The sequence below is a fragment of the Alexandromys fortis genome, unplaced genomic scaffold (assembly GCF_014885135.2).
Source record: "Alexandromys fortis isolate MF-2015 unplaced genomic scaffold, M_Fortis_MF-2015_v1.1 scaffold_168, whole genome shotgun sequence".
Lineage (NCBI taxonomy): Eukaryota > Metazoa > Chordata > Mammalia > Rodentia > Cricetidae > Alexandromys > Alexandromys fortis.
The window spans coordinates 3,463,307-3,489,685 of NW_026068058.1; the positions used below are offsets into that span (position 1 = coordinate 3,463,307).

At 44.6% G+C, this 26,379-nt stretch overlaps 1 protein-coding gene across 7 annotated transcripts in view; it reads right to left on the reverse strand.

Annotated features, from left to right (window-relative positions):
* Positions 1 to 20,633: 20,633 nt before the first annotated feature.
* Arhgap32 (Rho GTPase activating protein 32) overlaps positions 20,634 to 26,379 on the reverse strand; it is a 229,007-nt gene continuing 223,261 nt past the window's right edge. For all 7 annotated transcript variants that reach the window (XM_050120013.1, XM_050120011.1, XM_050120012.1 and 4 more), the window contains one exon: positions 20,634 to 26,227. In XM_050120013.1, the coding sequence (XP_049975970.1) occupies positions 23,978 to 26,227 (2,250 nt within the window). In that variant the 3' untranslated portion in view covers positions 20,634 to 23,977. The remainder of the gene's footprint in view (positions 26,228 to 26,379) is intronic.

Here is a 26,379-nt window from a genome sequence, read left to right on the forward strand (position 1 = left end):
GGTTTGAATGACTATGTAAGGAACAATTAGAGCACGCAGAGGAGGAAAAGCATGAACAGACCTGGCCATTTTGGCTACCCAGACTCAGGAGGCATAAGGGGAAGTTGAAATGATAGGTCTGGAGCCTATTGTAAGCTCTAAGACATGGGTCCAAATGTGTGGGAAAGATCTTTTTCTGAGAAATTTCCCAGGAAGAACCTGAGAGCAGAGAAAGAAGACTGATGGCAGAACCTTCTGGAACGTCATCATCAAAGGGGCAGGTGGAGGAAGAGGGCACATGTCCACTGAATGGTGCTAACTTTGTGTGAACATTTAATGCATGCATATGTGTCCATTTTAGGGAAATCCATATTTTAAGATGACGGAATGCCCAAGTAAGGACACACTGCTAAACATGACCATGAAGTATGAGCCCAAGCTACTTAAAATATTTAGTCAATAATCTCAATGAGATATGATATAGGCAGAAAGAAAATTCCTAGTTTGGGAGCAGTACAATGGCTCAGGGAGTAAAAGTGCTTCCTGTACAAACTTGAAGACCTGAGTTTGATCTCCTCACTCCACAACGGAAGGAGAGAACTGACCTCTGAAAGTTGTCCTCTGACCTGCACACATGTGCCATGCATCATGCATGAGTATGTCTGCACTCAGAGATGCATCATCATCATCAATAAATAAATGAAACTGAGAGATGGCTCAGCAGCTAAGAGCAACCACTGCTGGTCCAGAGGACCTGAGTTTAGTTCCTAGCACCAGCACCATGTGGTCCACAACCACCTAGAACTCCAGCTGCAGACCATCTTTTGGCCTTTCCCACCCATCACTTGAATACACACAGTGCACATAAACTCACAAAGGCACGGCACACATACATATACATAAATAAAGATTACTACATCTTTCAAAGTAAATTTTAAAGATTTAAAGTCCTAGTTTGGACAGAGATGTGAGGAGAGGATTGAGCTACTAAGTAGCAGAAGAGCTAGTGCTAGTTGAAATGGTGTGGATATAATTTGACCCTATTCAAGGGTTTGAGTCCCTGCATGTTAAGAAAGTAAAATTCTTCCAGTAACATTGCCTTTAGTAAGAAACGGCACTAGCCGATCTTTTCAGGTGTGAGCATAAAAAAAAAAAAGTCACTTGGGAGGACAAACTGTTTCTGTTCCTCATATTTGAATGGGGCCAGAAAGGGTATGTACTGCAAATGTCTCTTGACTGAGAATAAAATGAATTTTCCCTCTCCCTGTTTATATTGTTGGTAATAATTCACAACTATTTCCTATTTACACAGCATTTCATTTCGTCCAGTAAATGTTTAACCATGACTGTGCCTTGAAAAACATGTAAGAATTTACATGGAGTTTACAGTGTGCCAGGCCTCACTAAGAGTGTTACTATATGGGCCCACTGGCTCCACACAGCCATGTTATAGACTAGGCTGTTAGCCTTGTTTTATAGGGGAGTGGCTTAGGGGTTGGAGGTCAAATAATATTACCAAGGTCCCCATCTAGTCGTCCCAAGCAGCTGGCTTCTGTGTTTGTTCTCCTGTCTTATTTTATGCAGTCCATGTCCCAGAACCTACTGGTTATTAATAAGTGGAACAGTTTAGATTATACAGGTACTTTTGAATTTCCCAGAGGAAGTCAAATAGAGCTAATACCTCTGAACTGACATGAGGGCTTTTGGCAAATTAACAATCAGCAAGCCAGAATGATTCATAAATGTTCTTCCTTGATATCAGGTGATTTGGACCTTATAATATATGCGCATGTCATTACAGAGCATGATACATATTCATCAGTTTAGATGGCTTTCGCTCTCTGGATCTAGCTAGACGAGAAATTTCCGGGGTGAGGAAGTGCATGCTCCCGATATTGGGAGTTGCTGTGCAGGAAAGCAGCGAAAGGCCAGGGACGCGTTCTTAATGAATGAGTCAGGTAATGCAGGGGAGCTCAGGGAGGCACTTTTAGCTCACAAAAATATTGCCAGTTATTTCCCCAAACTGTCTGAGGTCGTGAATCTAAACCTGAAGTATATTTTAGGGCTTGATGGTTCTCTCTCTGTTTAGAATAAATACATTTTCCTATCTTTCAGAGAAATGTAGATATAATTTCTTTTAAAACTCCACGGAATTAACAGCATTTCTTTCTGCTAATGTATAAAGAAAACAGTTTCTTTAAAATCTGAGCAAATCTCTGAAGCAAAGATAGAGACAACTGGAGGTCGGCTACAGTCCAGAGTCACCCCGGAACTTCGCATGCTCCCGCCAGCATCCCAGGTGCCCATGCATCCTCTCTCCCTTGCGCCTGCATGCTCTTGGTCACTCGCAGACACAAGCTCTTGCCTACTGCATAACTGTTAAAGGATAAATGCCGGAACACAAAGTGGCCAGAGTTCTGTTGAGAACACGAGCAAGATGGAATTCCTGATGCTGGGGAACTTAGTCACTGAAAATAGCCCCCAATCTGAGGACAAATTGTAAGGTGTCTCTTAAAGGCTTCCTTAGCTATTGTTAATGAGCTAACAACATCTGTTTAATTTTTTTCTCTTTTGTGTGTGTATGCTGAGGGTGATTGTGTGGGGGACATGTGTTGTGCTGTGCACGTGGAGGTCAGAAGACAGTGTTAGGTGAGGGTCCTGTTTTCCACCTTACTTGAGGCAGGGCTCTTGCTGTTGCCGCTGCCCATCAGGCTCACTGGGATTCCCGTTTCACCTCCCACCTTTCACTGGAGCCCTGGATGACAGATGAACACTGCTGTATCTGGCTTTACGGACTTTGCTGGTCCCTGAACGTAAGCACAAAGTACTTTACCCACGGTGCCATCTCACCAGCCCTTGATAGATACTAGAGAAGACCTGAGGGGCAGAGGCCCAGCCAAGTCATTCCAGTAGCCACTGTCACTCTGAGGGCAGGATCAGTTCTGAAAGAGCTAACTAAGAAGCTGAGAGGCTATTTGCCAGGACTGCTGTACCTGGATTGGAAGCCAAAGCTTGCTTTAGCAGCAGACTGAGGAACCCACTCTCTTTGGTGGAATCACTGAAAGGCTATGTCAAACACAGGAGCAATCAAATGCAAATGAAGTAGACACAACACACACAGAGAGAGAGAGAGAGAGAGAGAGAGAGAGAGAGAGAGAGAGAGAGAGAGAGAGAGAGAGAGAGAGAGAGAGGGAGGGAGAGAGAGAATGGCTGGGAGTTTAACAGTACAGNGAGAGAGAGAGAGAGAGAGAGAGAGAGAGAGAGAGAGAGAGAGAGAGAGAGAGAGAGAGAGAATGGCTGGGAGTTTAACAGTACAGCTGGGAAACATCAAGTCATACACATAGGAAATTCCACTCCTCCAAGCTAGCCATTTAAAATATTGGTAAAATACACATTAAATGTAAGGCTTTGTTCTAAAACAAATAAACAGGCAAAAGACATTAAGGGAGTTCTGTGGGAGCCATAGAATGGGAGAAGATTCAATACATTAAATGAACATGGGATTCCTGTTCTTCTTTTCATCTTGAGGCAGGGTAATATGATAGGAAAAACCCCAGGGAGCTTGGAAGAGAGAGTTCTTCTCTCAGGACTTCACTCATAGCTGTGATAAGCAATCAGAGAGATAAGCTAGTAACCTGGAGCTTACTTGGCTTGAACTACACAGACACCCCTTTCCTAGCAATGCACCTGCAAGCTGGAACCCACACGGGCACTGGGCTACACACACCCTCTTCCTAGCAATGCACCTGCAGCCTGGGACCGACACCTGCACTGAGTTACACACACCCCTTTCTTAGCAATGCACCTGCAGCCTGGGACCCACACCTACACCGAGTTACACACACACACACACACACACACACACACACACACTTTTCTAGCACCTGCAGCCTGGGACCCACATCAGCCCTGATAACACACACACCTTTCCTAGCAATGTACCTGCAGTTTCCTCCCCTGTGTGGGGTTGCATTTATACCTCACTTCAAATAAGGGCTGTAATTCCTCCTCCTTGACAACCTATGGAAATGCCCCATTTCCATTCAAACATCTTTCTAAACATGTCCAGGAACAGGAGACATGGGGCAAGCCAACCTGAACTGGCTTGGGGTGCATGCACAGTAAGGTAAACTGTGTCCTATAAGCAGACTTTTAGGGAAACCCCTACTTACCATCTTATGCCAATCCATAACTAGAAATGCTATATGTGATTAAAATTGGACGGGGAAGGATATGTGCAATCAAGAAGGACTGGCACAAGCCACGCCTATCACCCAAAGCAGAAGACCACCCACACCTTGGTGACCAACCCTTCTCCTCCTGGACCCAATACAAAGAGGCCCAGGCAATAACAGGACTTTGGGGCCCTGTAACTGAAGTGGCCTGCGGCTCCCTTACAATGTGACCTGCACTGTTTCTATAAATCAAACTTGTTGCTTTTGCCATTTGTGTGCACTTTTTCAGGCCTTTGAAGAAGATGTCAAGAACCTGGAAAGTCCTTGTCCAGATGAGAACACCAATAGCCAAGCCTCTCCCTGGCTGAAAACCAAAAATCTCAACCATGGGGCTGGAGAGATGGCTCAGTGGTTAGCAGCACTTGTTGCTCTTGCAGAGGACCTGAGTGGGTTCAATTCCCAAAATCCAGGTGGGTAGCTCACCACCACCTGTAACTCCAGTTATGAGGAATCCAAAGTCTTTTTCTGACCTCTACAGCTATCAGCATGTGCATGGCATACATGCAGGCAAAATATTCATACACATACAAGAAAAGAAATAAATGATTCAAAAATGAACAGTTGTTGTGAAGTTATTGTCATAGAGAAATTTCTTTTAAAAAACAGACGTGTCAAATAAGAATGTTAAAATCATAATTAATCATGCTTAAGGCCTAATTATCAAAGTCCTCCTCCTCAGTGATTAGCTTACCATTTTTGAGGAATCATACCAGAAAGCCCATTTATAGTAACAGGACATGTCCCAGGCCCTGTGTGCAAGCCCAGCCTTCTGGTACTGTTTATCAGAGTATATTCCCATCCAAGGTACCTCCAGAGCTGTCCTACAATAGCAACTTTTTGAGATGTAACTTGAAAATGGTGTACCTGCCTGCTGCTGTCTTAGTTTTGTTTCCCGTTAGGGAGATAAAATACCCTGACCACACCTTGCAACCTAGGGCAAGAAGGATTTACTTTACTAATGATTCCAAGTTACAGTCCACTCTGGCAGGGGAGGTCAAGGCAGCAGGAACTGGAAACAGCCAGTCACATTCACAGTCAAGGGCAGAGAGAACAGAGCTGTGCAGGATTACCTTGTGGTCAGCGTATTCTCCCCACTTTTACTCAGCTCAGGACACAAAGGGGATGTTAGATTATGTCAAGCTGACAAACCCAACCCTACAGCCACCAAGACACCTCATTGTCGTCTTTATTTGAGAAGCACACGCCACAGCAGGGGATGCCTATTCTCTCCTGGAGTGCCCCAAGAGGTGGACTCTTGCTCTGCCTTGGTTTCTTCTAAATCTCCTTCCACTGCTTGGCCAAGGGCTTTGCACAGAGGATGTGTCTGAGAAGGAACGGTTCAGGCTGCTTGGGCGATGGCTTGGGAGTTGCGCATCTGTCACTGCTGCCACCCTCCATGTGATTATACAAAACACTTGTGACAATGAAAAGAAGAAAGACAAACAAAACACCAAGTTCAAGGCAGCCCACAGAAGGAAGGCCGATGATCCATCCACAGGCCTTCTGGGTACAGGCTATGCTTCTGATCCCTTGAATGGTGCTATTCACTTTGGAACAAATCTTCTTGGCACTTTTCCAAAGTGTTCTATTTCACAGTACAAAAGTTTTATTTAAGAAAAAAAAAACACTTTGAGAACCAGTGAGATGGCTCAGTGAATAACGGCATTCGCCGCCAAGCCTGACAACTTGAATGTAATTCTCTGGGTCCACAAGGTGGAAGGGAATGGGCTCCTGTAAGTTGTCCTCTGACCTCCACACATGTGCAGTGGCATGCCCCTTCCACATATGTGCGTACACGCACAAAAAACGAATCAAGCAAAAAAATGTGAAACTGGGAAAAACAGGCTAATGCCTGTGGAGGCTGTGGCGTTAGTGTGCTGGGCTCTTATTCGAGACCTCCAACTGTTAGCACCAATGCTCTTTCTGTAACTGATTAATAAGCTCAGTTACTTTTTGCCTCATGTTTTAAAGAAGTTTAAAATTTTCCTATAGTGATTTGGCTTTTTAGATGGAAAATTGTTTTCAAAGATAAAATACATACGCACATATTTACATACCGCCACCAATAGTATGACTCACAACGGGAAGCCCCACACTCTGCTCCCTGGTCCGAAACCTTAATGAGTGCAGGAAGTCTGGTGCTAACAGAGCAGTCTTTTGTGTGTGTGTGTGTGTTTTTTTTTTTTTTTTTTTTTTTTTTTTGAGACAGTGTTTCTTTGTGGAGCTGTTTTGGAACTCACTCTGTAGACCAAACTGGCCTCAAACTCAGCGATCCGCCTGCCTCTGCCACCCGCATGCTGGGCTTAAAGGCCTGTGCCCCACCCAGCCAGAGCAAAGTCTCCAGTCTCAGTCTCCACATCGCAAACTAAGTAACAGACAAGGGAAGTGCAGGATGTGGATCCCAAAGATTCCTTGACCTGCAAGCCACACCAAGATTAAGGCCAATCATGGAAGTTACTGGCGGAAGCAGCCCGGTGTCTCTGGATTAGAACAGGTCTTCCTTATTTCTCTCCGATGATGTTGGATTCCCCTCTGTACACTGTAAATACGCTTTATTGCCACTGGTTGATAAAGAAGCTTCTTTGGCCTATGGCAAGGCAGAACACAGCAAGGCGGATGCTGAGAGGCTACCAGTCTCCCACACTGACAGAACAGCATAGATCTACCACGGTTCTAGGCAAAGTCCAGAGACTTTGTCCCTGTCCCATCTCAGGCCACTGAGTACTTCTCGTGGCTCCTTTGAGCTTCTGCACTCTTTTCCCAGACACACTGTTGGTCCCTCCCACCCTGCCCGTGCACTCATCCCGTGGCTGCTGGAGCATACAGGGGTTTGCAGGCCCCTGTTCCTTGCCTTGCAGTCCTGGATTCCACAAGTGCAGCATGAGCTAGAACCAAGCTGTCAGCACGGCTGTTGGTTCTGGGCCGTTCGAGGGACAACTGATGTTCTTGCCTTTCCAGTTTCCAGATGGCTGCCCACATTCTGGTGCCGGCAACCTTCCTCCATCCTCAGAGTCAATGACGTGAGTCCTACGTTGTTTCTCTAGGGCCAGCAGCCACTTCGACGCTTCTCCTGACCCCTCTTCCACTCGGAATGACACTCATGACTGAACTGAACCCACAGACATTATCCCTGTTTTAGATGGAGCGCCCTGCAATTTTACTTCCCCTCTGTCCCATGACCTATGTACTCAAAGGTTCTGGGGATTACAATGTACAAGTCTTTGGAGGAGCATTGTTCCTCTGGAGGAACATTCTCACGACCACAACATTCATTAACTACTTAATCTTGCCTTTAACATGCCTTCCAGTCAGCATATGTGTTCACCTGTGTGCACACAAACATTTTACTCAAATTTAAATTATCAGCCATGACAGGTGTGTGAGGAAAGATCCAGCATAAAGACCAGGGTTTGGTTCCCAGCAATCTTATAACCCCAGTTCCAGGGGGTTTGACCCTCATTTCTGATCTCAGTGGACACCAGGCACCCACATGGTGCACAAACATACACGCAGGCAAAATGCTCACACCTGTAAAGGAAGTAAATAAATAAAGTAAAATAAATAAATAAAATACATAGATGAAAAGAAATTAAAGGGAAAGGAACAAACTAGAAATAGTAACACTAGAGCCTATAATTCGGGTTCTTAAAGAAGCTAAATAAGAAGGAGAACCCAAAGAAAATCATATAGGCTTCCTCCTGAATATTAACCTTCATCAGGCGATGAAAGGAGACAGAGACAGAGACCCACAATGGAGCACCGGACTGAAATCTCAAGGTCCAAATCAGAAGCAGAAGGAGAGAGAGCACAAGCAAGGAACTCAGGACCGCGAGGGGTGCACCCATACACTGATACAACGGGGATGTTCTATCGGGAACTCACCAAGGCCAGCTGGACTGGGTCTGAAAAAGCCTGGGTTAAAACCGGTCTCGCTGAACATAGAGGACAAAGAGGACTACTGAGACCTCAAGAACAATGACAAAGGGTTTTTGATACTACTGAACCTATTGGTTACGTGGGAGCCTAGGCAGTTTCGTGGATGCTCACCTTACTAGACCTGGATGGAGGTGGGTGGTCCTTGGACTTCCCACAGGGCAGAGAACCCTGATTGCTATTAGGGCAGAAGAGGGAGGGGGACTTGATTGGGGGAGGGGGAGGGAAAGGGAGGCGGCGGTGGGGAAGAGACAGAAATCTTTAATAAATAAATAAATTTAAAAAAAAGAAATTAAAGGGAAAGGAACAAACTAGAAATAGTAACACTAGAAGCATCTTGTATCTCAGAGATAAGTTCTGCGTGAGCGCATGAACAAACAGAAAGACATGGAAACATAAGGAGGGGAACAAGCTCTGGGTGAGGTGGAGCACACTTGTAATCCTAGCATGAGGAGGCTGATGCAGGAGGAGTTTTGAGCTCCATGCCAGCCAGCCAGTCTTAGATAAAACAACTAGGAAAGAAAGGAAAAGAAAAAGAGAACATTCAAAGAACAAGAAGTAGCCCTAATATATATATGGATTTTTTTTTCCAAATGAGAAAACATCCCAGAAAGTTAATGTCAAAAGTGAGTGACTGAATAGAAAAGAGAGAGGGGGAATCAAGCCAATGGTTACAATGTTCAAATAGTAAGTGTTCATAATAATTCCTTTCTCTTTGAGAAGAAAACACCAAATTAAGAATATTGCGAGCTAGTTCCAGGACAGGCTCCAAAGCCACAGAGAAACCCTGTCTGGAAAAAACAAAAAATAAATAAATAAAAATAAAAAGAATATTCAGATCCGCAGAACTGGGAAGCAATGGCTGCAGACTGGAAGGAGCAGCCGGTGCCTGGCCAGAGGAGTGCAGAGAGACACACAGCATGGTGCAGTCACAGATCTATGGAGAAAGAAGTCGGCTTCCACACAGAAAAGTTTTACACAAGGATCAGGAAACCAGACAGCATCAGACTTAACATCTGTCTTGGAAGACAAAGGCGATGCCATCAGAACTCTCAGGGGAATTGGCTTGCACTTAGAATTCTAAAGGAAGCCAGACTTTCCAGAAGTGTAAGAGTCGGAAAAAATATCTTCACACACAGCCACAGCTTCACTTCCTCAGCACCTTCTCCAATAGAAAGAGGGAGGGGGTGAAATGCCCCAGTGCAGAACATAGCAAGGAAGCATGGGGTTGCAGCCTGCCACTGCAGGTCTCCTGAAGCAAGACTGGAGGAGTCCAGGCTGCAGCTGAGCTGGGGGACAGGCATGCAGGGCCCCAGGCCTCCATCAGTGACTGCCGAGGGGAAAGGCAGGAAGAAATGGAAATGGACAACTCTGACAGGAAGTGGACCACTGCTCAGAGCTGCGAGGGTGAAGCAATAGGCACACAGGGAACATGGAACACTGATTAAAGGCTTTGTATGGTACCATCAAGAGGTAAACAGAGACAGGAAAGTCAGATGTTGGGTTGTGTGTGTGTGTGTGTGTGTGTGTGTAGGAGTGAGGGACACTTTGGATCTGGAGTACCTCACAATCCCAAGGTCCACGTGTTAAAGGCAGGGTCCCTCTCTTGGTGCTTTGGGGATGCTACCGGGAACTAGTGTGAGCCTCTTGTTTCTCACTTTCCCAGCTTTAACTCAGACATGATGTGGATGCTATGTCCCATCACAGGCCCTCACTGTGATGTGCCTCCTCAACACTGATTCAAAGCAACAGAGCAAATCAGTCATGAACTGATCCCGATGGAGCGCTGATATTGTGAAACACACCTGTCCTCTCCATAACTTCATTGGCTCCAGAATTCATTTCAGGGACAGACGTTGACACACAGTGACTGTGTGTGGCTGGGACTTGACTTGGTAGCAGCGGAGTACTGGTTTTCTGTTGCTTACCAAAGAGACTCACCAAATATCTAAATGGGGATGTTCATGACCAGCGGTGTTTGGAAATGGGTTGTAAATACCAGGAACAGTGCCCGGAAGAGAAAGCCCACCCCAGGCAGCAGACACTGGGTTAATGAGTGGCTGGTGCTCTTTTACTATGAGACTTGTGAACTGATTTGACTTTTAAAACTAATCATCTACATTACAAGAAAACTGTGTTCTCAATGGATGCTGTCCTGGTTTGGAAATGTTCAGTTCCAGGGAGCTAACAGTCCAATTTCACATCTGCTGGAGGGTCTATGGTTTTGAGTATAGATGCCCCTAATGAAACTCAGGGTGAGGCCTGGTGCCCAGTGTAAGCATGGCATGGTAGTGAGGCCTGCCAAGATCACAACAAATCCACCCTCATGAGGGGTAACAGATCTCTGGGAGATAGTTCTGGCCCTCGAGAGGCTGAAATCCTGACAGGGTGGGTTGTTAAAAAGCAAGGATCCCTCTTCCATTTTTCTCTGCAGTACACACCCACCTCCCTTTCTGCTTTCCAGCCTGGCCTGAGCCTTCATGGCACATTTCCAGTTTCTCAAGATAGCAAATAAAGGTCTGTTCTTTCTACACCACCGTCTCTGGTATTGTATTACAGTGACAGAACAGACTAAGACAGCATCCTACCTTTTCCAGACCATTTTCTCACGGATCTCTTTCTTTGTTCCTGGGTGGTTCGGAGGCATCGTGACCTGACCATAGACCAGGTCAGTATCCCCCTTACACAGACAGCCGTGGAAGCTGCGGGTGTGTATGGGTGTTTATGTCATGGGGTAAGCCCCCTCACATTTTATGTGGAATCGAATAGGATAAGGAGTATGACTAAAACCAAGGTTTCCCTACATCTAGTTGAGATTCGTTGTGACTATAAAGCCTTCGCAGAAATGCATTCTGGGAAAACAGCCTATGGACAGAATGTTCTGCAATCCAATATGACGTTCAAAAAACAGGCTTAATCTGTGATCATGCCATCATCTGGAGGATTGGGGACACTCTCAGGAATAAGTTCTTTGAAACAAAGTTTGGGCAATGCTATACAGAACCTATGCTAAAGTCCAAGACTAAAAAATTTTTGTCCAGGAAACCAGCTCCTAAGTCATGGGGGAAAGGAGCTGCCCAGGAGGCCCTATTAGTAATGCAGCCTCTGTGGTCTAAGAAGAGACTAGTTCAGCAGAGCAAGCACAGACATTTGCATTAAAAAAAAAGAAAGAAAGAAAGAAAGAAAGAAAGAAAGAAAGAAAGAAAGAAAGAAAGAAAGAAAGAAAGAAAGAAGCAAACCTGCAAGGATTCTGGTGTGCAGCCAGGGGTTTGCAAATGCTGCTGAGGCTTTAAGATAAAGCCCTGTCTGAAAAAGCACATAAAACTGAAAGAGCTGAAGTCTAGATGTTCTATGCAATTTTATAAAATATAGCAATAAAGGACACTTATGAACTCAAATACGTGGAAGAGTCCTTGGAACTCACAGGGTGCCTTGTTGAAGTTTCAGGGCTGGTTCCAAAACAGTGCTTATCAGCAATCACTTCTCGTCTTCCATTCTCTGCAGAGTCACTGCTTCTAAAATGTGCTCTTGTAAAAGTGAAGATGAGGACCCAGAAAATCAGCTGTTGAATCATCTGTTCAATCCTAAGCGACAGTAATCAGGTCCCTTCTGAATAAAAAGTATGCGGACAGCACCCTCTGGTGGCTCATAAAAGCACTACTCCTCATGCTGTAAGTACATTTGAACTGCTTGTTTGAGACCAAGGGCATTTTACTTTGTGTCACACTCGCATTGAGCTTACAAACAAGGAAACCGACAGAATTAGCAACTCAGTAAATTACTTCTGAGAGGCAGTATTTAGAGAATTAAGAAAGCTATGTGATCAAACCGACACCTCAAATTGGGCAATCCATGGAGGCTCTCTGGTAGTGTTGGCTCTCTGTGAAAGGGAGGGTTCCCATGGCTTGTTCCGGGAATTTAAAGAGATGAATCCTATGGACCAGACTGAAGAGCTTGGATTTAGTGTGTGTGTCAGAGGCTAAATGAAGGAGGAAGAATTCTCCAGGAGGTGCACAGAGCACTCGCTACGCAGTGGGCAGTTAACCCCCTAACAACTTTCAGGAGACACTGCTGTACATCTAGGCTTCCACACATCATATAAGCTGTTGGGAAGACATTAAAATTTCACTTTAGTTACCCACTTAGTGCTTCAGTCTCTCCTACCGCACCCTTGCCAGATAAGCAGCGACTCCTGTGACCCGTGTATGCTGCTGTAAGCATGGTGCCACTGAGCATCATGTTCAACAGCCCCAGTTTGAACAGCCACTTCTGATTGCTTCTACCAGTTAGCGCGTTTCACAGAAAGGCAGAAGCCTTTTGTTCCAAGAGCTGTATACACTCCATGAATTGTTCTTATGCTTATTCCACCATCTCAAGTCTCCTTTTTTTTTTCCTGTGGTGGGGGTCACAAGGGAGCTGGGTGTATTGGTGGGTGATAGAAAACCTTCCAGGGCTGTAGTCAGCCATGTTCTCTAAGATTAAGTGGGAGTCATTCCAGGGAGTCAAGATAACCTTTAAATTGCAGTGGCAGCACCAGTCACTATCCTGAAACACTCCTCTGTGATTAGTAAAATATTTTGAGCCCAGCATTGGAGGAAGCTTTTTCTGGCATCACAGAAGCTACTCCTTATCTGTGTAGCTTTTTAGAAGGGTCATAAAAGACAAAGAGACCCATATTTCAGCCTCCTTCTAGTTATAAATATTGACTGAAGAGAGCAACTTCCCATCATAATCACAGTATAATTAAGTGGCATCCAGAGGAGCTCGCAAACAAGGTAATGGCCTTGCTAGCAGGGTCCAGATAACCATGAAACACAGGCAGGACAATTACCTTCAGAAATTTATGATCCTTGGCATCAGAGAATAAGGAGGTCTTGCGGTTTCAGGAAGTTTATCTCATAAGGGTCTGTGTAGCTCCAATGGCATTCCTTCTAAAATTCATGGAGTTCTGTTAAAAATAGATCATCCAGGCTGGACAGTGTGGTGCTTGCCTTTAATCCCAGCACTAGAAAGGCAGAGGCAGGCAGAACTAAGTTTGAGGCCAGCATGGTCTACAGAGTGAGTTCCAGGGCAGCCAGGGCTTTACAGAATAACCCTGTCTCAAAACAAGCAAGCAAGCAAGCAAACAAACAAGCAAATCAGGCAGGAACTACTTAATTCTTATTTTCCTAAATGTTATTATTTCTTGGTGCATGGAATTTATTTTTGCCAACTCTCTAAGCCTTGCTTTCTCTCCTCTCTAAGTTGCCATGCCTGGAAGAAAGGGGCTCAGTCTTCACTGTCTACATGAAGGATGATGTAAGGGAGTGTATATTGGGAGGTCTTTCTCACCCTACTGTAACCACCAGTTAACACTGTTAGTCTAAATGTGATGGTAATATGTGAAAATAAAACAAACAAATGAGATTTGGTTTATGGAAAATGATCTGCCATGTTCCAGTTGCCAGGATCGTCTTCCTAATACACTGCAATGGGCCCATTTATTCTCCCAACAGCTACAGGGGCGCTACTGTGTAAAAGAAACAGGAGACAGAATCCCTGCCCTCTGGAGTCCGCACCCCAGAGGATTAAGATAATATGAGGCAATAGCCAGGTAAGGGGTTTGGGAGTGTAGCAGAGCATTTTAGACAAGGTAATGAAGTCATCTCTGAGGTGGTGAACTTTGAACAAAGATGAAGTGAGAGGGCACTCTGACCATCTAGGGGTGAGCCAGTGCAAAGGCTAAGTAGAAGTCAACCTGTTATGTTCATGGAAGAGCAAAGGGCCCATGAGATTGCAGCGGCAGATCAGAGGGAGGGTGGTCATATTTGCTCTCAAACCGACTCTCAGGAAAGATTTGACAAGCTTTCCTCCATTTCTCCGGGCCTAGAGCAAGACACTCTCTTCCTTTACCTCCAGTCAATGGTCAGAAACTTGTAAATACACAGCTAATATCTATACACATTTATAAAATGATGTTTTGCCTGCATGTCCATTTGCACCACATTTGTATAAAGTGCTCGAGGAAACCAGAAGAGGATGCTGTATGCCCTTGTATCTGTTAGAGAAGTTTGTTGTGAGCTGCCACATGGGTGTTTGGAGAGTCTTCTTAACTGCTGAGTCATCTCTCCAGTCCCCAGAAACAGGGTTTGAGCCAGCACAAAAGCTTTTTACCAAGAGACAAAAAAATCACCAAGAGTCGCACTGACCAAATACACTGCTACCTCTAACTTACATTGCTCTCAGTGTCTTTGACTCAAAGCCATATCACTCCCGCAGCCTGTCTTGGGTTTTAATCATTGCTCTTTGCCAGCAGGATGTGGAAGCATCGCTGTGTATGATGTTACCTTCCAGTTACAGAGGTCAGTGGGAGAATCTGGGTTGAGTAGAATGGGACGAGAGGTGGCAGAACCATGTGCTGTTCCAAGCTCATGTTGCAGTTCTCTGACCTTGCCCCTACCCCCTGCCTCCACATGAGGAAACAAACTTTCGGGGCACATTCCCAACCAATGGGAACAAGAATGACTTACCTTACTGTGCTTCTGGAATGTATGTGTGCATTTGTGTGATGACATTTCTAACACAACATGCTTGTGAAAGTCAGAGGACAATCTTGGGTGCTGATTTTTGACTTCTACCTTGTTTAGGACAGGGTCTGTATTGTTAGCTGCTGCATATAGTGGGTTAGCTGGCCCACGGCCTTCTGGGTATTCTTTCCTGTACCGGTCTTAATTTTACCATAGAAGCTCTGGGATTAGATATGCACTATATGGGTTCTTAAGGATTCAAACTTAAGTTCTCACACTTGAATGGCAAGCACTTTACCACTGAGCTAGCTCAACAACCATGAGCTGCATTTAATAACTCACCACAGTCACCAACGTTCAGCTCCCTTCAGCCCTGACTCAAGGATTATGCTTCCAATGATAGAGGTAAGGGATGTGAGGGGTGAGAGCCTGCACAGGAAATTCTTACCCATCACTGGGATTCACAGTACAATATAAACAGTGTGTGTGTGTGTGTTAAAAATACTGAGATTTTGATGGTGTTGTCTATAGCATGAGCCTAGCTTATCCCAGCTCAGGGGTAGGTGCGCTGTTCCCTGTAATCACAGCAGTTTCAGTCATCCAGCCATTCCTCTACCAGGGCTTTCTGGGTTTTGAAAACACATTTTGGGCCAGAAGTGAGGCTGATAAAAACTGCAGGCTCTGGACTCAACAGCTGGTGCTTGACTCCCATTGAATGTCAGCAGAATGGATTCAGGTGTATTAAACACCATCTGTGCTTAGGCTCAGCTCAGTGCTGAAGAGTTCTAGCTTTGGGTCAGGAAGACCAATGAGTTGATACTAATGTATGTAAAATAATTAGGATAGCCTTGCACATGGTAACCAATCAACAAACTGTTAGTGCCATTAACTACTTTCAATACTATCACTACATGCTGGGTTTTTTTGATATTTTGTGTTAATTCTTGTTAAATCTAGAAAAATGTATCTATTTTTAAAGATAATGGGAAAGACCCTTATTATTCACCAAATCTTACTAACTTAGAATGGAGAGAAAGGCAAAGTCCATCTCTTTATAGCATATTTTATAAAATATCACATCATTTTTCTCCTTAGCATTTTTTTTCTCCAGCAATTCATAAACTTCTTCCATCTTGTGCTGAGAGTGAGCCAGTCTATGAGCAATTGGAGTCAAAAGTGGAGCACAAGCAAGAGGATGCCTATAAAAGCAATGCTTTAGCAAGAAGGCACGGTCCTCAGACATGTTATTGCATACATGGAACATAGCTGAGCTCTGGCACAGTACATGGACACAGTTCAGGAGTCACAGGATCAATACTACAGAAATAAATATTTCCCTGGAAAGCTTTAAAAAAGTATTTGTTATTTACTAAGCCCTGAAGTAAGCAATAGTATTCACTATCAGATATGTTCTAAGACTCACTGTGAGTCATCTTAACTACTACATTATGCCTTGCACATTTAATCACCAGAACTTTTTTTTTTTACAAAGTTTATTAACCAAGCAAAAATAACAGGGGTTATTTTATTTACTTAACAGACAGGGTTTTACTATATAGCTCTGGCATCCTGTGGACTAACCTGGCCTTGAACTCCTCAAAGAGATTTACCTGTTTCTGCCTCTTTGATGGAGGAAGGTCATTGGCTAATAAAGAAACTGCCTTGGCCCATTTGATAGGCCAGCCTTTAGTTGGGTGGAGTAAACAGAACAGAATGCTGGGAGGAAGAGGAAGTGAGCTCAGATGCCAGGCTGCTGCTCTCTGGGGCAGATGCGATGAAGCTCCGACCCAGGATGGACGTAGGCTAGAATCTTCTTGGTAAGTGCACCTCGTGGTGCTATACACATTAATAGAAATGGGCCAAGCAGTGTTTATATGAATACAGTTTGTGTATCGTTATTTTGGGGCATAAGCTAGCCAGGCGGCCGGGAGCTGGATGTCAGGAAGTGGCCCACAGCTCCTTCAACACCTCTTTAGCACCTAGAATAAAGGCCCGCATCACCACAATTGGCTCTTCATTTTAAATTGTGTACATGTTTGTTCATATACACCTGTCTATGTGGTCGTGTGTGGAGGCCAGAAATCAACATTAGATTGACTGTCCACCTTGTTTTTTGAGAGACAAGGTTCCCCACTGATCATAGAGCTTATACATTTGGTTAGCCTGGCTAACCAGGCAATGCCCCAGTGTCTTCCTGTGTCCTCCCCACTGTTAGGATTACAGGTATTCGCTGCATGCACAGCTCTCTGCATGGACACAAGGAATACAAACTCAGGTCCTTGTGTTTGGGCAGCACACCTATTGAGCCACTCCCACAGCACACCAGTTTCTTTCTTTTATGACAGACACAAAGTTGCAAATGAATAAGACTGAAATGAATTAAAGCCTTACAAGCAACTGTGTAAGCAAAGGGCAGCCCTCTTCTCTGTGCTGTGTGGCATTACTCTCAGTTATGGTAAATGCAACTAACTTAATCATTGCTTGCTCTCCCACCAGCCCTTTAGGATGCATGTATAACCCAATCCCCACAGTAGCCCTTAGCAGATACGACACGTTACTATTCCCATCTAGAGTAGAGAATGCCACAGCTTAGCAGGTGCTGTAGGAGTAGCTTTAGAAGTGAGCTCAGTAAGTGGCTGAGAATTAGTATGTAGTAGTCAGGTTTCAGTGAGTCAACCTAAACCACTTTTCCTGGAGTGCAACTCTGAGTACAGGGTCTGAGTCTCAGCCTCACCCCTAGCTATCTATGTGATAGTGTGCAAACTGCTGACTTCTGTGTGCCTTCTATCCATAGAACAGTAGCTCAAGAATAAATAAGTTCTAAGATATTTAATGCTCACTACAGTGCCTGTCACTAATGAACACCAGTTATTGGTAGCTTTAAAAATTGCCATGTTGTTCAACACACACACACACACACAGTTTTCTATAAAGCAAATGATTTAACAGTCCTTATAAAATCTTTTGGAAGAAGTCAGTTCAAATTAACCAGAGCTATTTCTACTTCATATACACAGTATTTGAAATAGCTGACTGGCTAAATAGCAAATGTATTCTACCTGCACTTCTAGCCTCACACCAGAAAGACTTTACTGTGAAGTGCAGGAAAGGGAGCATCAGCAGTGGTCAGCAGTCTTTTGTTAACTTTTTCTAACTGTCAGAGAAATTACAAGAGGAACCTGGCTCTAATGTAACTGCTGTGACAAAACATCTGCAGTGACACAGTCATATGAAGGGTTACTCTGACTTACTAGCTTTAGGCCTGCAGCTCCATAGTGCATCATGACAGAAATAGAAGAGGCACATTGGGAGCCAAGTAGCAAGAGGAAGAGGCAGGTATCTGAATACTCTTGTCTCAAGAACATTCTTCATGAACTACCTTCCACAAAGCCCCACTTCCTAAAGGGGCCACCACTGACTACTAGTGCAACAGGCTGCAAACCAAGTACATATGGGCCTTTATAGACACTTCAGGCCCAAACGCTAGCACTCAGTATTCCAACAACTATGGGAAATCAAGGTGTGAGTCAAGAATGTGAAGTTAAATGAACTGGACACAAGTTCCTGTAGTGAGCCTGTGAACTGCTCTGCCTCCATTAGCTCTCAGCCTTGACACCAATCCCACTGAGAGGCAGGTTCCCGAGGCTGACTCCAGACCTATGCAGTTAGCTTGCTAGTGGCTCTAGCTCTCTAGGTGTTTATTATGGATTCTACATTTTGAGGATTATTAGCTGAGAAACTTCAGGATTTCTTTTCCAAAAACTGGTGTATTTAAAACATTAGCTGAATGAATCCTACCTGGACTTTTGTGTTCATGTGTGCATGCAGAGGTAAGGGTGTGTGTGTGTGTGTAAGATAGAGGTCAATGCTGGGTGTTTTCCTGGATCACTCTTTACCTTTGAGACCGTCTCACTGAACCTGGAACTTAACAATTCAGTGAGGCTGTCTGGACAGTGAACTCCAGGATCCCCCTGTTCACTCAGGCTGCCTCCAGCCTCTCACTAGGATGTTTCTACTGGCAGAAAATGTAACAAACTTCATCCCTCTTGGCTCCACCTCACCCAGATTTCCTTCATTACTTCTCAACAGTCAACGCCACAGGTTGGTGACCAAGCCTTTTCCAGAAACAGACACTTCAGATCCCAACTCCATTCAGGTATCCCGAAGGTTATCACTGTATCACAGTGCACTAATTTGTTTGGAAGAATACCAGCATCATAGTTTGTGGTCTAAAATATGCTCCGGAAACACTTTAAAGTATCTGAATTAGGCCTGGCCAGAGGGCTGATGGTCTGAGTTTGATCCCTAGAATGCACAGTATGCAGGCAAAGACTTGATCTCTGACTTCCATACCTGTGCTATAGCATATACTCACGTGTGCGAGTGCACAGAGAATGAATATAAATAATTTAAAGATATCTCAAATAAAAAATTAAGTCTCTTGACTTACACACTGATGATAAGCAATCCCCAAAGAGAAAGGCAGGGATGACTATACTACTGAGTCCCCAAGGAAGGACAGACACTTCACGGGCTATCATGTGAATGCCATAACCTCATTCCCTTTTCATATCTGAAACTGACTCCTGTGGGAGGGACTGGGAAACTTTCTTTGTGTATTCCAAGTGCATTATGAAATTAAACTGATACAAAATTTGAAAAAAGAAAATTAAGTCTCATTCTTTTTAAGAAGTACATTCTCCCAATGAATGTGGAAAGCATAGCCAATGGTCTTAATCTTGGTGTTTGCACACATCCTAGGTCGCACTGCGGTGAGGAATTAGCATTACGGTAAAATGTGCTCTTCCTAGAGTAACACAAACGAGTAAAATTTCAAACACTGACAATGCTATTTGCCATCAAGTCCTGATAAATACACATTTGGTGAGGTCAGTCCTGTAATTTCATCAATATTAAGAAAATCTGGTAATGAAACAGCCAGAATGACAGAGACTAGAAGCATTCAATGTGACTGTCCTAAGTGGCTTTTCTGTCACCCCATCTGATCTGTTTCCATGGAAACAATACTCAGGTCTGGAGAGTTTGCTGGAGATGTAGTCTGTGGTTCTGATATATACAAGATGAGTGGATTACCAGGGCCACCCAGACCATGAAAGAAACTCTCTAATGCTTGGAAAAAGGGTGCCTGGCCCTAATACACTCTCAAGAATGATTTGTAACTTATGGCCGGCAGTAGGAGGACCAGTACCTGATAGTTGACTACTAAGGTCTAATCTCCCCAAGTCTTGCTGACATTGCAACATTGGCCTGCCAGGTGGCTGTGCTACTCATACCTACACACACAAGTTCTTTCACTGAAACACTGCTTCCACTGGATGTGCAAAAGCCAGCTTACCACAGGTAGCTGAGTCTAGGGGATGGTTATTTTCTGGTTATCTCGCTCCAAATACAGGATGTCCAACATGCCTTGTGAGAATGGGAAGGCACGTGTTTTTCATTCAAACTCCCTTTCAGGAGGACTCTGAGAAGCCAGTTCAACTTCTGGGGACTGCATACTAAGTGCCAGGTAGCAGCAGACAGCAGATGCTTAGACTCTCCAAAACAGACAGAAGGCCTGTTCTCTGAAGAGTTTGAGCTGAGAGGACTTGGCCAGAAAACACACTGCAACTCACCTGACACACCATCTAACCTAATAGGTTGTAACATACAAACATCTAGTCCGATCACCCCAATAAACCACCCCATCTACTCCACCACAATTCATACTAAGTTAGAAAGGAAACACATACACAAAAAGTCTGTTTTAACCTGAAATAATTCTGTTGATATTGGAATTGCTTTCAGTGGGACATTTGCTTTAAGCCACAAGATATCTCCATCTTAAGTACAAAAACCCCTTCTCCCTACCACCCCCCACCCACGCCAAACAAGGGAACAAACAAAACCCCAAACCCACAACTCAGTTTCAAATAAGTTTGGAAGAAATGAGACTGTAAATATTTACACAGGGAGCAAGAAGTAAATCACAAAACTATTTACAAAAATACACAAGCTTAAATGCATTAACAATTTACACCAGTTCACAAAAATATTAAAACATAAAAAACACTATATAAATTAAAGAACTCAAAAGTATGATCTAAGACTTCCTAGGATGCTTCTCTCATGCAGGTCATGGTTGAAAATCAGGTTTTGCTATCTCAGAATCTAAACTGTAAAACAATCATTTTTAATTCTTTGAACATTAACAGTACTAATCAGATAAGGAAAAGACCCTCTGTGCACACCAACATTATCTTGCACACATTAAAATACATCATTCTTGACATTTCCATAATACACAGTACTGATAATCACATGCCTCTAACCATTTGGAAGTAACTTTCTGACATACTTTAGCTTTCTTTATGACTTTCTTGCACTCTCTGCTCAGGTGATACTTTGCCAACATACTGAACGGACGACCAACAGGGCTGGAACAGAGAAATGGACTTTTCAGGACCCTTCTCCGCGCACTCACTACTGCTTCCAAACTGACAACAGCTCTTCTATCTGCTCACCTCCGTGGTCCCTCCTCCGCACAGAATTAGTCTCAGGTATTTCTTTAACCTGACCCTACATTTTAAAAAATGTTTTACCATTAGAAGAAATGTGCAGGCCCTGCCCTTGGGACTGTCCTAGGGACTTCTCCAAACCGAGCATTTAAAATATATGAATGCATGTTTAAAAAGAAACTGAATTCGGTAAGAAATAAGGCTCAGATTAGATTTATTAGTAAGAACACGATGCCCCTGGAGCTTTTAGCTGAGCTCCTAGCCTGCTATCTAGGAACATCTACTTCAATCTAACCCAACTGTGGAATTTTGCCAAAAAGATAAAATCTGGAGACATGGCTGCAAAGGTAGCAGTGGGATGAGATTCTGTTTAATGTGTAAGGCAGTTCCACTTCCTTGACCATAGTGCTCCACGCCAACACTTGAAAAGAACATTCAGTTCCTGTGTTTGTGAGGTCACACACGAGGTGGACGACACTGAGGTAACCTGGCTCACAGTGATTTGCCATCCAATTTCTGCCCCCACATTGCTAGAGAAACATGTGGGCAAAGTTGTTCAAATAGCGGAATCCAAAGTTAAGGCTGTTGCTACATACAGTAAGTAACTTTAGACTTTCTCTAAAGTTTTGTTTTCACACTTATACCAATAATCTGAATTATTATTCTATATTTAAAATATTTTCCTGACATTTCCAAACCCATAGGATGTTATTAATAAAGAAACTGTTCTAAGGAATTAACCCTAGTATTTATAAAAGAGACTTTTAGCTTCAGGAGTAAACAATATGTGTGACAAACAAATCTACAAATATCAAAATTGGTCTGGACTTCAGCACTTTTTTTCAGGCCAGGCCTGCAGACACTGAAGCCACTTGTCTCACTGTCCTCTCTCCCTCCATCTGTGGCGCTAAGGATAACGTTCAGGGCTGGTGTGGTCTTCATGACACGGGTTGAAAAAGAAAATACTGTCTGCCAACACATCTGTGTGCCAGGTAGAGGCAGCCATCAAGTTTCTGGACATTCTATGTATCAGCTGGGTCTGCATCTTTAATGCAGATGCCAGAGTTCCCACAGACCTTTGTGTGTAGGTGTTTCCAGGTGTCTACTTTAGACTTCACTGGATCCCTCTGGTCAATCTGGGAAACAAAGAACACCTTACAGACTATCTCCAAATACAAACATGTTCTTAAAACTTTAGCTCTAAATATAAACCCTTAAAACGCAAATATATGACTTAATTACAAAGACTGCCATAAATCTAATCTTTCACAATTTCACAGCAGTAACAGCAGCATGATTTTAGTCTCTTAAAAGATTTCTTCCTTTGCTCTAAGTAAAAGGTAATCCCATCCTAAAAAGCCAGAGCAGCAATCATATGGAATGAAATCTCCTGTGTCTCCTACAGAGTATTAAAAGATACAAATGTACAAAACTCAAGTATTATCATGACTTATGGAATGAAATGCCAATCTAACTCACTTTTAACACAGGTCTGCCTTACCAGACTTGACTGGCTGGGGTGGGATGGGCCTAGGAAACAAGAGGGAAGCTGGGCTGAAGAGGTACCCTGTCCCAAGCCCAATAAGGAATGCAACTTTCAAAAGAAAGTTCCAGGTATTCACATGTTTAACATGTCTAGAGAGTTAGAAAGAACTATTCTGAAATGCTGGTGTAGATGACGAACGCAGTAAGACTGTGACCACACAACAGAAGTGAGCCAAACCACAAGATTCCAGAACGCCAGCGGGCAAGATGGAACCGCGTACTCAGGGTCAGTGCACAATGTAGTTTTCTAACAGGTAGTTTGTAGGGGAACCGCACTCTAAGTTAGAAATTGAGTAACATGTACATTTATATCCCTAAGAAACTGTATCCAGTTAACCATGCTGTTTTTTGCTTAGTGAGAATGTTTTTGATTTAGAGCCAACAGGGTGACTATTTTATTGGCACTACCACTTCCTGGATCTTGTGGGATGTGCAGGGGGACAGCTCACTGAAAGCACTAGTGATGCTTTCTGACAATAACGGAGTTCACTGACAATAAGAACTTCATTTTCTATCGAAGAAAAGTTCCTTAAATTTTAACTTAAAAAAGTAGCCCCTCATGTTTCTGTAGTGAGAGGAGCGTACAGACTGACAAGAAGAAAAAGGCTAGACTAATGAAGAATGTGGTTCAGCTTGGACCGCTATTTCACAATGATGTGCCACTAAATGTTTAAAATCCTAATTCTTTTACCTTTTAATGATCATGCTGCTAGCAGTCTAAATCACAGCGGGAGGATCAGGGAGTTTTCTTTCGAATTTAGCACACTGGGCTCCTTCATGGACAGGGACAATGAAAGCAGAACAGAGTGGAGAGTCCACCTGGGCAGGCTATATGGCCCCTACCACAGTGGGAACACAACAGGAAATGCAGAGCCCACCAGGGAATATAGGCAAACTGCTCTGAGCTAGGTAGCAAGTGCTAAGAAAGGTCAACGTTAAATTCAATGAGTTAAAGGCAGTCCTTAGAGTCTTACAAATCAGCCCTGTACAGCAATAGGGTCTGTGGTGAGAACTTCTCCCCTAGGCTTTCAGCACAGCACTTTACAATCATCCAGATCTCTTTACAGACAAACAACACAGCCTATAGATGGATGAGGTGGGAATGAGTGGGGGGAAGGTGTGGTTTGTTTACTTTTATTATGTGTCTTTCATATGGTCAGGGGTTTTGTAGCATTATTTTTTCCTTAAATTTTTTTGGTTATTGAAAAAAATAGAACAGTCCACTGTCCAGCAGAGGCTGCTTCAACTCTATTGCTCCCAGGGCTCATTCTGCATGGATCTGTGTGTCAGGATGTGGCAAGGATAACTCTGTGGGCAGGAAGGCCCCCTGACCCAATGCTGTGGCATATGTCCTGCTCTGAGGATGGACAAAGCCAGAGGGCATATAGGCCCCCATGCCTCCCCCTCCAAAGCCTCCTCGCTGGTGCTGGGGTAGGGAGTGGTAATCCTCCAGGTTATCATATTGGGACACAACAGTCATACTGCTCTGGCGCTTGCTGTGTGTTGGATACTGGTATAGCACGCTGGGGTCCCTCTCCAGGTTCTGGGTATGGTGGAGTTTTAGGCTGTGACTCCTCTCTGGTTTGGGGGGTGGGACCATAGACTGAGAGAAGTGTTCCTCCTCCTTGTAGCAGTCTCTGGAGTGTTTCTCAGGGGCAGGTGGCTGCCTGGCTCGAGGCCGGTCGAGATCTTTGGAGAGCCTCACCTCCTTGTGGTTCATTCTTAAAGACTCCTGCCCTGATGTGACATATTTCCCTCCAGAGTTATGGTAGCTGCCTGGCTCAGAAGTGTCTGGCATCCCTTTGGGCCCATAATCTAACTGGCCAGCTCCCTGGGGATAAGGTGGTCCATTTTTTGATTCACATAATTGCCTATGGCTTGCTTCCTGATGCGCCCTGTGCTCTGGAAGGTTACAACCCATATCGTGAAGCTTTCTGTTCCTAAGGCTGCTTTGCTTCTGTGGGAGGGATGGCTTGTCTACCTGGGTGTTGCCATACCCTCCATGATGGTGGGCTCTGTCGAACTCCGGCTCTGGATGCTTCCTGTAGAAACGGTCGTCCCCCTCAGGACTGACAGCCTTGGCTGGGTGCCGCCCTTCTTTCCCCTCAGCCACAGAGAGAAGTCCAGTTTTCCCAGGATCTGATTTACTACGCAGATGGATGACATAGATTCCTCCCAAGTCATCTTGCACAGCTGGTGCCATGTTGTCGTACTGTGACATGACCGGCCCTTTCACCTTTTGTCGTGCTCGACTCTCTCTCCTGATGGACTGCATGCGGTATTTTTCCATGTCCTCAAAATCCCACGAGGTGTAGGTGTGCTTTACATCAGCAGTGGGGGGCATGTTGACTACATTATGGTCATTACCAGAGAAATAGCCAGTCATGTTGGCCCGTGGACGTGGAGGCAAACCAGCATAATTGTATAAATTCTTTCCTTGTAGCCTTGGATTGTATAAAGCAAAATCACGGTTGGGTAGGCGGTGAAGGTGCCTCAGTTGGACTGTGCCATAGGCATCAACATCACACAAGGCTCCGTCGGGGCTGTAATAGGAGCTTGAGGAGCTGGAATATGGACTATAACGGTAGTGGACCCGTCCATTCTCAAAATAAGGCTGAAGCTGAGTTACATGGTAATCTGAGCGGGCCTGGGAGGACTGATATGGCTTATACTGGTAGACGGGCCTTGTGCAGTAGGCTGGTTCATCATCTGGGGGAACTTCTGTTCGTGAAATGGGAACAGAGCGGATCATGGAAGGTGGGGGTGCATGGAGAGACTGGACCCTCCGGATAGTGGGGTAAGGTAGAATGTCTTCAGGGCAACAAGTATTCCTAACTGAAGAGCCCAGAGAAGAGACATACTCAACTCGGCTGCATGGTTTGGAGTGGTGTCCAGACATGTTTCTTCCTGGCGCCACATAGGTGTTATAACGAGGACCCATGGAAGCTGGTGGCTCTGATCGGGCACCATAGACCTGGTGTGGCTCTAACTTATTGTGGTGTGGAGGTACGCTCTGGGGACGGAACTGGCAGTTTGGAGTCATATTGAAATGTGAACAGTTTTCTGGACCAAAGGGCTCAGTGGTGACATCAGGTCTAGCAAAGGAAGAATAGGCTATCTTCTGAGAAGCATGCTTAGGCTGTGAGATGGGGAGTGGCAAAGGCAATACACCATCCATGGAGGCTGATGAAGGGACAAAGGAGTGATAATTTGAGCTGCTGTTGGCATCTGCAGTGCTGGAGTGCATGGCAGCAGCCATCTTGCTTTCCACTGTCCTTGTTGGGGGAATTGGGGCAGCAAAGCCACAGGAATGGCCAGGAAAAGACTCAGCACGCAGGTGGAGCAGGGGGGCCCTGGAGCCTTCCCGTACCTTCTCAGGCAGTCCTGGTTGGAGAGCAGAAGCAGCCATGGGACACTGGGCAGCTGCACTGCCATCATTGACAAAGATAGATGCAGGATCACTTGTGACTTGAGGCTCAGGTGGCCTCTCTGGAGCTGGAGCTACTCCCTGGACCTGTGGAAAAAGAGTGACATTAAAAGTCTGTTGCTTAAAGACCCCCACCCCCCACCAGTGTGCAAACCCAGGCTATTTGGGTGGCAATGTGGACTTTCCCCAGCCCTACAGTCACACTGGACCTGACCCCATGACTAGAAAAGAGTATCTGC